Genomic DNA, 12,587 nt, shown 5'->3' on the forward strand with positions numbered 1-12,587 from the left:
AATGGAAAAACAACAAGATCCTACTGTATAGCACAGGGATGTATATTCAATATCTTGTCATAAGCCATAATGGAAAAGAATATGAAAAAGAATGTGTGTGTGTGTATATATACACACACACACACATATATATATATATATAAAAAAGTGAATCACTTTGATGTACAGCAGAAATTAACACAACATTGTAAATCAACTATACTTCAATTTAAAAAAAGAGAGGAAAAAAATAAGGAGCTTGAGAAGGAAGAAATAAACCTGTCTTTGTCTGCAGATGACACGGTTGTTTAAATGTAACATAATATGTATAAGATCCAGATGACAAAAGAAATCAAAGAAGGACTACATAAATGGGAGACGGTCCATATTCATGGACAGAAGACTCAATATTGAGATGTCAGTCTTTCCCAACTTGATCTATAGATATAATATAATCTTAATCAAAACCCCTCCAAGTTATTTTGTAGATATTGACAAAGTGATTCTAAAGTTTAAATGGTAAGACCTTGAATAGCCAACATAATATTAAAGAACAACAGAGCCGGAGGACTGATGCCACCCAGCTTCAAGACTTATTGTAAAGCTAGTAGTAGTAATCAAGATGATGTGGTATTGAAAAAAGAACAGAAAAATAGGTCATTAGAAATGAATGGAAAGCCTAGGAATAGACATACACAAATACAGTCAATTAATCTCTGACAAAGGGAATTCAATTCAATAAATTGTGCTGGAAAAAACTAGTCATCCACATGTAAATACAGAAAAATTTAATTTCAGAAAAATTAACTCCAAATGGATCATAAGCCTAAATGTAAATACAAAACTAAAAAACTTCTGGAAGATAACACAGGAGAAAATCTAGGTGACCATAGGCTTGGAGATGAGTTTTTAGATATAACACCAAAACCACAATCCATGAAAGAAAAAAATTGGTAAGTTGGACTTTGTTAAAATCAAAAACTTCTGCTCTACAAAAGACACTTAAAAGAATGAAAAAAAAAAAAAGAATGAAAAGATAAGCCAGACTGGGAGAAATATTTGCAAAACACATATCTGATGAAGGACTATCATCCAAAACATACAAGGAGAACTCTTAAAACTGACGGTAAGAAAACCAACAACCAAATGCAAATTAAAAACAACAATGAGGACTTCCCTGGTGGCGCAGTAGTTAAGAATCCTCCTGCGGGGCTTCCCTGGTGGTGCAGTGGTTGAGAATCTGCCTGCCAATGCAGGGGACACGGGTTCGAGCCCTGGTCTGGGAGGATCCCACATGCCGCAGAGCAACTAGGCCCGTGAGCCACAATTGCTGAGCCTGCACGTCTGGAGCCTGTGCTCCGCAACAAGAGAGGCCACGATAGTGAGAGGCCCGCGCACCGCGATAAAGAGTGGCCCCCGCTTGCTGCAACTAGAGAAAGCCCTCGCACAGAAACGAAGACCCAACACAGCCATAAATAAATAAATAAATAAATAAATAAATAAATAAAATGTAAAAAAAAAAAGAATCCTCCTGGCAGTGCAGGGGACACAGGTTCGAGCCCTGGTCGGGGCAGATCCCACATGCTGCGGAGGAACTAAGCCCATGCGCCACAACTACTGAGCCTACGCTCTAGAGCCTGTGAGCCACAACTACTGAGCCTGAGTGCCACAACTACTGAAGCCCACGCGCCTAGAGCCCGTGCTCTGTAGCAAGAGAAGCCACCCAATGAGAAGCCTGGGAACAGCAACGAAGAGTAGCCCCCACTCACCGCAACTAGCGAAAAGCCCGCGCGCAGCAACAAAGACACAAGGCAGCCAAAAAAATAAAAAAAAACAAAAAAACAAAAAAACCCACAACAATGAGATAATATCACACATCTGTTCAAATGGCTCAAACTAAAAAAGCTGATGACCTCAAATACTGGTGAGGATGTGAATTAACAGAACTTTTATTCACTGCTGGATGGAACAAAAAATGCTATATAAGCCAGTTGGAAGACAGTTTGGGAGTTTCTTACAAAGCTAACATAGTCTTAACATATGATCTAGTGAACCATAATGTAAAAAACACAAACAAGTAGAGCTCAAGCAGCACTTACTGATGCTTATTAACAGGAAAAGAACTGCATTGCAAAACACAAAAATATCGAGGATCCTTTTTTTTTTTTTAATTTTAAAGAACCTATTTGCAAGGCTGACTTGTTTTCAAAATACTGTAATGGTTTAGTGAAAAAAGCAGTTTAGGTGTCAGGGTATCTGTACTATTATCACTGGCTCTGCCACTAGACATAAGCCAGTCTTACTCTTTATTTTCTCTATCTTTACCACTTTTTCACTTAAATTAAGATTATTTGAACATGAAATGGAAGGATTTTTCTAAAAACAAGTCACAAATCTACAAAGTAAATTTTGAACAACACCTTTCTAGTGTTCAGTAATATGAAGGAAATCTACTTTTTCATCCCAGAAGATTCCCACAGAGCTCGACCAATCTCACATTGCTTCACCATAAAACAGGACAGGGCAGGATGTTCCAGACTGATGGGAAGAAAGAGGCGAGCCATGTCATCCAGCTTTATAACAACACTTTGCTCTGTTTCGATGAGGTGAGCCAGCATTACAAAGTGACATGATCACGAGAACGAAGGCTTGCCTCCATAACAAACAGTAGCTCTGAATAACATCTAACAGAAGGAAACGTGTGCTCCACAGTGAAAACTTTTATTTCATTTCCAATTCTTGTTAACTGGGCTGCTTAGTTGGTTCTACTATAAACCCAAGTTTAAGTTTGTTCTTTTTGTTACTATTATTAGACTTTAATCAAAAAAGGAAGTCTACACAAATACCTACTATAACATACAATCTTTCATGTTACGTGTATGTTTTGCAGTTAAGAGTCTTTGGTTTTTTGGTCTAAGTTTAATATCTACCAGGTCACAATTTTTTTTTTTTTTACCACAAGCTAGTGCTAATATAACCAGTATTAGCATCCTGAAAAAGATTATTAGAAAAGAAAAAAATAAGTGTGGCAAAATTTTGATTACTGATTAACTCTAAGGTTCATATTATTCTCTTTATTGTATATGTTTGAAATTTTTTCAAAATAGAGAGAGAGAGAGCATTAATTAGCAGTGCTCACCTTTCATCTTTTTAAACATTTAAAGCAATCAAATTCATTCACAGTTTACTCCTTGAGCTAACTTTCACTGTTGTTTCAATTACATACTTCCTGTGTGGTAATTTATTAACATAATCTCTAAGCGCAAAATCTTTACACAGAGGAAAAAACCAAACATGGGGTCCAAATAAATGCTACTTACTGAGCATGTCTCCCCAAGCACCCCTTTATTCTCCCCCTTGTTTCTCGGCTATTTAAAATGAAGTTAATACCATCTACTACAAATGGCTGCTGTGAGGAGGAGATAATGGGTATGAGAAGAACTCTGTGAAAAATGAAAGTATGAATTGTGTAAAGATTATCATGCTTAATATTTGGTAGTTACAGTTACCTTCACGTCGTTGTTTCCTACAGCAATCCCTATTTCTGCCAGGTCTTTCAGTAAAGATGCCATCATCTCTGCTGCTCGCTTTTTCTGGTGGTTGGTCATTTCCTTAAGTTTCTGAAGCTCAGCATCTATACTTGCTAAACTTGCCTAACAGAACCAAAACAAAAGGTACTGTTAAATCTATTAAATGAAAGATCAATTCAAATATTGACACGTATTTCAAGTTTTCACCTAGTACTCACAAAACCATTATTTTCTGCTTTCATTTTCTTGAATTCTCTACTGAGTTCTGCGAAAGCTCCCAGCTCAAACTTAAAAAATATTTTAGGCCTAAGAGACCATGTAAAGTAGCTATATTGTAATTCCATTAAGGGCAAACAGTTTGTATTATTTCACTCATTTTTGAGATTGGGTAATGTTTTCTACTTAGAGATGGAAAACTTCCGAATTAACTATATTTGATTTTCATTTATGACCACAGTATGGTATGTTTGTGGAAACTGAGTCTGAGAAAATAAATGTTAGAATGCAATTGACAGTTTTCTAGATGGCTGGTATGTTTTCTTCATCTGCTTTTTATATACTACTTAGTCTCTGAAAAGAATCCACCTGATAATTACTACTACTTTTGTACTATGATACAAGCAATTATCCAGGAGAGAGTGATAAAGTAGCATTACTATCTGAGTTTAATTACTATAATTATAAATTTAAAATACTAGCTGGCTTACCAGCAACAAAGTCACCACAATTTTGAAAACCCAACCAAATCTGGTTGCTTTAAAACTATTCATTATATCACAGATCAGATACTGCATTTTAAATGCAGGTTATTGACTTTTAGTCAGTATCTTTTAGTAAAGATACCATCATTTCAGCTGCTCATTTCCTTAAGTATCTGAATAGCGGTATATTGTGTGTTCACTCAGTTTGACCTACAGTGTAATACCAGGTCTAAATTACCAGACATTTTCTCTAGCAGCTGAACAGCAATATTGTAAGCATATAAAAAGATGCAGAACACTCTAGGGGTTTCTAACTCCTTACCAATACAGTGCTGAGATATAAACTGGGACACAAACAGAACTGTCTTAAAGACTGAAATCAGTGACCAAGGACCCACTTACAGTTTACAGAGTTGTAAGAAACTCCTATTGTTCTTCCAAACAGAAATTAGGTTTGCTAATAATGCAACTCAGTTAAGAGTTATAAAGGTGTCTTGATCTCCATGGTATTAAATTGTAACTTCAAGCTAACTGTAAGCTGGGAGGTTAAAAAGGGAAAAGGAACTTCTCCAGGGGCAGGAAGCCTTTTAAAAATGCCATTTCATAGTGTTGACTGCTTTCCTTTAGACACTTGACACGGATAGGGAGATAAATAGTGAGCAGTGATCCTGGGTCCAACTCTATAAATGTGATTCGTAAACAAGAAGTTAGCATTAACAACAAGAAAACTTTTAAGAAACAGAGCTCATCCATGGTGATACTCAAAATACTGCAGCAGCAATCACAGCTATATACTATTCCTGGCGTCACTGTTGGGGGGGCAGCAATCCCCGCCTTACAGCTATGAAAACAAAACCCTCATCCCCTGGGGGAATCACAAGGAAGATCCAACTACACTGTCGTAGGAAGGCACTGGTCCGAGTACTGGAAACGTAACAGTGAACAAAACATAAGTTACATGAAGTTACGTATCCTGCTATTTTATTTTTATGTGCACATTTTTAATTCTAGTTTGAACAATTAGCTAATAACTTTACTGAGCAACTAGAAGCCAACTTTTACTTTTTTAACAGTAGAATAATATTTGGAATAGTCAATATGTTTTAAAATATCATTTAATTACGTATTAATAGATGTTTAAAAACTAAAAAGATAACCCTCCTCCCTCTACCTTTAAGGCTTCACATATGGGAGGAAATAAAGTTGACACTTGAGTTCCTTAAGAACTGACGTTATCAATCTTGAGCTTATATAGAAATAAGTTACTGAGGTAATTTTTCAATTAAGAACACTTGTAGTATAGTATTAGGAAAGAAAACTATACCCTACCGACTTCTGATTCAGCTCATCACTAAGTAATTCATATTCCTTAGTTTTGTCTTCAACTTCCTGAGACTTCTGATCATAGTTGACAGCAAGTTCCTCTAAGGCTTGTAAAACTTCCTTTACTTCTTCTTTAGAGGCATCGTTTTCTGCCTGAAGACGATTCAGCTCAGCCTGCATATTATCTTGATCCCTTCTGGTAGATGCCAGAAGCTATACAAAGGAATAAAAGTATCTGTTTTACCCAAAGTACACAGGTTTTTAAAACGTATACAAGTTAAAAATAACCTATTTCCGTTATCATCTGCAAATCACAAAGGGAGTGAAATGTGGATGTTATTATGCATGGTAACATTTATTCATTCAACCGATCTCCTGAATGCCTACTATGTGCAGGCTCTGTGCTAGACACTGTGGGAGATGGAAAGGAAATCAAAGATTCCCTTGAGGAATCTAGTGGAAGAAAGACAGGTACACAAATAAATGCAATACAAGATGAAATGTAAGAGCCATAAAGGAGATAGGACATGACAAAGTGCTTGGTAGTATAGGAAAAGGGGGGGGATATTTCTGGACAGGTATTCATGGAGAAGGTGGCCATGACAGGAAGATTTTTGTCATGTACAAACTAACATAACAGAAAGAAAAAGGCATACAAGGCTCACAATAGTGGGCACAGAAAAAGAAAGAAATCAGTAACGTTTTAAAAGTTTAGATTTTCTTTGGGCAACAGAGGGTGGCACCTGAGCCATGCCTCATGAAAACATGTTATCAGTAAATAAAATTTGAACTGGAAGAAGCCAAGAGACTAGTTAGGAGAATACCGTAATCGCCCAGGGTCGGCGGCTCTTAAGTAGGGCATCTGGAAATGTGTAGGAGTATTCCTAACGGGGCAGAATGACAACGGCCCTTCAAAGTGGGAGCCAGGGATGCCAACTGTCCTACTATACTGTGCGGGACAGAACCATATAAATGACGAACTATGCAAACGTTACTAGTGCTCCTCTGAGAAGCAATGCTAGAGGTCAAGTAAGAATAAAGACGATCTGACCAGGATTAATGTGACTGATGCTGGGTGTCTCTCCCTGAAGCTGGATAGTCTTTGCTCCCATCCCCAGAACAAACCTTAAACAAAGGGCCATTTTTCAATTATCCCCCCATTCTGCCAAGTGAGATAAAACGAGGGTCCAAAGTGAAAAACTAGAGAGAAGGAACTTGAAAGAAATAAGATGAAAGTGAAGATGACAGAAATGAACAACGGGTTAGATGAGGGTAGAAATGGTGAAGGGGTAAAAAATGATCTTATTCATTGACATTCTCATTTCCATGATAAAAGTCATACCCTAAACTACAAATTACTAAAAACAAAGGCAATACAATTCAGAAATCAGTATTTTCTTTAATAATCCCTTTAGACATATATCTGTGTTTAACTGTTTTTTATACTCCTTCCCTCATCACTTCCATGAGGAAATACGCTTCATAAAGGGAGGGGGAATCTAAGGTTACTCCAGCTCAGTGTAGTAAGTCTTTCCCAAGGATCAGTAAGAAATGGTTTGGGGGGCTTCCCTGGTGGCGCAGCGGTTAAGAATCCGCCTGCCAATGCAGGAGACACGGGTTCGAGCCCTGGTCCGGGAAGATCCCACATGGCGCGGAGAAACTAAGCCCGTGCGCCACAACTACTGAGCCTGCGCTCTAGAGCCTGCGAGCCACAACTACTGAGCCTGTGTGCCACAACTACTGAAGCCCGCATGCCTAGAGCCCATGCTCCGCAACAAGAGAAGCCACCGCAACGAGAAGCCCACGCACCACAACGAAGACCCAACGCAGCCAAAAATAAATAAAATAAATAAATTTTTTAAAAAAGAAAAGAAATGTTTTGGGGAAAATAAGACAAAACAGCACTGTACAAGGAAAGAAGACAGAGTTAAAAAGAAAAAAGTCATCTTTCCCCCTCCAGTTAGAACTCAAACTGAAAAAAACCAAAAAACCCAACCCCAAAAAACCTTAAGAGGAAGTCAATCTTTGCTTCAGTCTGTATGATGTACCGGTCTCATAGAATATCCACAGTGAAGCATGAACATATTCAAAAATTTTAAAAAATGTACTCGAGTATATTCTGAGCTCTGTAGATGCCTTCATCTTTTATATTTAAGTGATAATGACAAACTATAAAGCTTTTCTGGAAGCAATATGAAAGGTATTCAATTTACCTCTTCCTGATCCAACATTTGTGTCTTCAGTTTCTCTACCAATTGGCTCTGTTGATTAATTTCTTCATCCTAGAATTTTTAGTAACAGGTTAACAAAGTAGCTCACAACCTGGTTCTAACTGATTCCTAACACAAATTGTGATTACTACCCACCCCCCAATATTTCAAAGTCATTTTCTCCAAATTCAACATAGCTTATTCCAATCTCTTATCTTAGGACGGTGTTGAAACAGATGGAATTTCAATTATCAATACTAGTAACATACTTATCACACAATAAGAAAAAAGGCTTATGTTTATGAAAGCTATTCATTAAATACTTTAAATGCTAAAAAGTAATAAACATGTTTAAAGCTTTGTATTGAAAATAAAGCCATGTAGCCACTTCAAACCTACCTACCAGCTCTGTTTAAAATACAATAAAAACATCACCTAATAACAAAAACCAAAAACAAAGCCAGAACAATTTTCTTCTGGTCTCTTTACTCTTGTTTTTCCCACCCTCTCTACTTGGTTCAAAATTGTGCTATTTTTCACACTACTGATATAATCAAAGCAGAAGAGGTTATTTCCACTCGATTCTGTTCCCTCTGTCTAATCTCTTGCATCACTTTTATTATTAGAGCCCTCAGATCCCTGATTCTAAGAACATTTCATTAAGGCTCTCCAAGGACCCATGCCAAATTTCCTTTTGAAAGTTCTTTTAGCTTAAAGGGAAAAAAAGATATGCCTCATATACAGTTTCTACATACAAACAGAGATTGTGATTTTGTATTTTTTGTTAATACAATGATCTTGAAAAGGTTAACAGAAATCTAGGAAGATGTATATAGGTCACAAGGACCCATAATATTGAAATTAGAACATAAAAATACCTATGTCAAAAATGTTCTAAAACAGAATTGAATATGAACAATACTTACCTTGTCATCAAGTTGTTTGTACAGCTTAGCAATTTCTTCTTCACACTTTCTTCTTTCAGAATCAGTAAAGTTTCCAGTAACTCCAATTGTGGCTGCTGGTTTATCATTGGTAATAGTAATATCCTTATCCACTGCAAAAGCTTCCAAGTTGGCTTTCTCTTTGTCAAACTGTTCATCAATAGGCACTGTCTCTCCTAAAATAAGACAACAGAATGGTTAATAAAACTCACCTGTCTAAAACTAATTTCAATTTTACTCAATTTCAGCAGCTCTTACCAACTTTATCTGCTCAGTCCCTGAGATATGAAAAGTTGGAATTACATTTGACTCTCCCCCATCTTCTAAAGCCAGTCATCAAATCTTATCATTTTAACTGACTTCACCCTAAGCTAAGCATCTTGCCATCTTGAGACTTCTATAGCTAGCTAGTTGGCCTTTATGCCTCTATTTATTATTTCAGGTAAAATCAGAATTTAATGTAAAAGATTTTATTCATTTTTATCTGATGATCCCTAATGCCTTTTAAATTTATAAAACAGGTCTAAATCTGTATTCAGCAAACTCAAAATGACAAATTCATAAGTCATTACCATTACGCCATCGGTTGAGTTCATTTTCAAGCCACTGAATGGTGTTCCGCAGGGTCTTATTTTTTTCTTTTTCTCTTTCATACTTCTTTTTCCACTGTTCTGCAGTTAACTCTACATTGACACAAACTGTGTTCTTAATTGTTTTGGCCCTAAGAGAAGTAGTTGGGGAAAGGGGAGGGGGGAAGAATGTGACAATTACTTTCACAATCTACTTTCAGGTAGGTTTGAATACCTACCTGAAACTTTCCTAGATTTAATAAACAAAAGGCCTATCTACATTTAGATTACATTTTCTTTTCTTTTCTTTTTTTTTTTTTTGATATCCCATTCAATTTTATTTAATTCAACAAGCATTTTCTACAGAGGGTATGTAAATGTAATACTTGGTTTTCAGGTGATTCTAGTCCAGAAGAGGAGACAAAAATATAAACCAGTAAGTTAAAATATGGGTGATAATATCAATCACATAAAGACTTCTGTTGCACTTATAACAAGATAAGAAGCAATTGGGATTAACATATACATACTACTATACATAAAATAAAAAACCAACAAGGACCTACTTTATAGCACAGGGAACTATACTCAATATTATGTAATAACCTATAAGGGAAAATAATCTGAAAAAGAATATATATACATATATATGTATATAACTGAATCACTATGCTGTATACCTGAAACTTACATGATATTATAAATCAACTATACTTCAATAAAAAAATTTTTTTAAAAAGATAAGAAGTAATCGCAGCAGAGAAGGAAGTGGTATAGACTACATTTTCTTAACAACAAACCTCTGACCAAACAGGAGTGTAGATTTTGTTTCAGATTCATTGTACGATGATGGAGAGCAGCAAATTACAATAGTGGTTCTACAGTTCCCACCTAATGAATCTTGAAGGATTCTTGTCATTTTACTATCTCGATATGGAACATATGTCTACGTACAAAAACAAACAAACAAACAAAAAAACAAAGAGGACCAATGGGTTTCTACGTAATAGAATTTGTTGTAGAAATATGCTACTTTACAATAAACTACAAAGTGATTTCAGTTGTTTTAAATGCTAGTTATTAAGATGGAAACTAGGATATACATACTAATACTATAAAATAAATCCCTAAAAGACAACTTATTCATACATACTGATTCAGTGAATCCCTCTCTCACTCACACATCCATGCACATGTATGTATCTATCTGTAATTCTCCACTAACTAACGACAGGGAAATAGAAGACAAGTATACTCACACTACCCTCAGCCAAAGCAGAAATGACATTTCCAAGAGCAGAAAGGGACTTGTTGATGTTCTTAGCTTCATCCAGCACAGCACCTTCAGCTCCAGTTTTACTAACCTATACATAAGATTTCAAAAAAACGAAACAAAATTACGAGTTTAGGTGATTTTCTTTGATTTTCTAAAAAGCTCAGAGGTCATCAGTAACTAGTAAAAAAGAAAAGGGAAAGGTTCATGATTTTATTTGCCAAGTATTTACTGTAAGTTATCATTATTATTGAGTATGACTCTTCTGAGACCTTGGTCAAGTAACTAGCTGCATGACAAAAATGGGATTAAGAAGATACCAAATTTTATTTTTAGGTGTGCTCCTGAAATTAACCAATTTACACGTACATTTGTAGTTTACTAATTTGTTACCCCACCCCCCCCTTTTCTTGGCTGCATTTGGATGTTCGCTGCTGCGCGCGGGATTTCTCTAGTTGTGGCGAGCGGGGGCTACTCTTGGTTGCAGTGCGCGGGCTTCTCATTGCGGTGGCTTCTCTTGTGGAACACGGGCTCTAGGCACGCGGGCTTCGGTAGTTGTGGCTCGCGGGCTCAGCAGTTGTGGCGCACGGGCTTAGCTGCTCCACGGCATGTGGGATCTTCCCAGACCAGGGCTCGAACCCGTGTCCCCTGCATTGGCAGGCGGATTCTTAACCACTGTGCCACCACGGAGGCCTGTTAACCCCCTTTAAAGAGAAACTTTAAAAAATTTACTGAAGCGTAATGTTGATGTTGTAACTGTTAAAGAGAGAGACCAAATTTATATTATACAAGCAAACTTGCTTCTATTAAAAAAATATAAAATATATATATTAAAGATAATAGAATAATATGTTAGCAATGATGGCTGAAAAAACAGCCTCTCAGTATTCACAAAATTAGAGACGGGCTTTGAAGTATGTGTATAAGACTTTGCGTAGAAGGGAGCAGGTATGTCATTCTAATCAGAAGAAACAACACATTAGCAGAACAGCAAAAAAGTTTCACATATAGGTCAATATTAAAACATTTGAACTTATTTTGATTTTGACATAAACTAGAATCAGACTGTATTCGACTGTAATAGTTAAATAATCGTCAGAAAGAAAGAAGTACAACAAAATCCGAAGGACTAATGGATAAGTTACCAGTTTTCAGAGAGAGCCCACTGCCAATATGAATAAAACAGATACCAGAAACTAGGAAAAGGATACCTCGTAAAATTCTTAATGACATACATTCAACACATTCTCAATAAAAGCACACACCTTAAGTCAAGGATAACACTTATTGGTTGAACTGGACTGTGGCCCAAATGACAGTAAATTTGTAATGACAAAGCATTGGCATAAATGCTTGTGACTCTCAAAATGTATAATTGGATATACATTTTCAATATATGACAATAAATAATACACAAGCCCAAATCTGAGCTAAAGTTCGTAAAAATGCTTAGGTAGCTATCAGAATATAAAGATTTTACCTTTTCACTACCAGCTAAATCAACCAGATAAAGTTTTCCACTCAGCTTTTGTTCCGTTTGCGTGTTCTCTTGTTTTACATTAATAAGAAATATACTGTGACTCCTAGAGCTATGTTCATTCATATCTGCAAAGAAACCACACAAACAACTATCAACAAACACGGCTTTCCCTTACTAATAATTTCTAAAGCATTATTTCACCTAAGAAAAACCTTACAATTAATCAACTTGATAAAGATATTTTAAGGCAGTTTGTACGTTAACTAGTGTTAATACATAGGCTACTTACTTGTAACTGCTACGTGTCTGTTGGATTTTCCTTCATCTATGGTGTCCATAACTTCATCTGGACTACATACGAAACGCTCTGTACACCCCTGTAAAACAAATTTTTAAAGTATGTCACTATCCTAAAAAAATGTTATTGTAGGGCTTTTCTAAATATTCTGTATCATACGTACCTTTACATAGGGAACTCGGTTTTTATCTTCATGAACTGAAAGATTGGTCTTTGAAACTGAAGAAGAAAAATAAATAACATTAACAACATTTCCCTAAACTCTAACACTGGCTGTGAA

At 36.2% G+C, this 12,587-nt stretch overlaps 1 protein-coding gene across 1 annotated transcript in view; it reads right to left on the bottom strand.

The window, feature by feature from the left end:
- The window catches only part of KIF5B (kinesin family member 5B), a 45,080-nt gene that overhangs the window by 14,148 nt on the left and 18,345 nt on the right, over nucleotides 1-12,587 (bottom strand). The window contains 10 exon segments of the mRNA XM_036841507.1: nucleotides 3,489-3,632; nucleotides 5,540-5,746; nucleotides 7,747-7,815; nucleotides 8,670-8,863; nucleotides 9,260-9,408; nucleotides 10,057-10,202; nucleotides 10,516-10,620; nucleotides 12,010-12,134; nucleotides 12,299-12,386; nucleotides 12,471-12,526. Of these exon segments, the coding sequence (XP_036697402.1) occupies nucleotides 3,489-3,632; nucleotides 5,540-5,746; nucleotides 7,747-7,815; nucleotides 8,670-8,863; nucleotides 9,260-9,408; nucleotides 10,057-10,202; nucleotides 10,516-10,620; nucleotides 12,010-12,134; nucleotides 12,299-12,386; nucleotides 12,471-12,526 (1,283 nt within the window).

The sequence above is a fragment of the Balaenoptera musculus genome, chromosome 2 (assembly GCF_009873245.2).
Source record: "Balaenoptera musculus isolate JJ_BM4_2016_0621 chromosome 2, mBalMus1.pri.v3, whole genome shotgun sequence".
Taxonomy (NCBI): domain Eukaryota; kingdom Metazoa; phylum Chordata; class Mammalia; order Artiodactyla; family Balaenopteridae; genus Balaenoptera; species Balaenoptera musculus.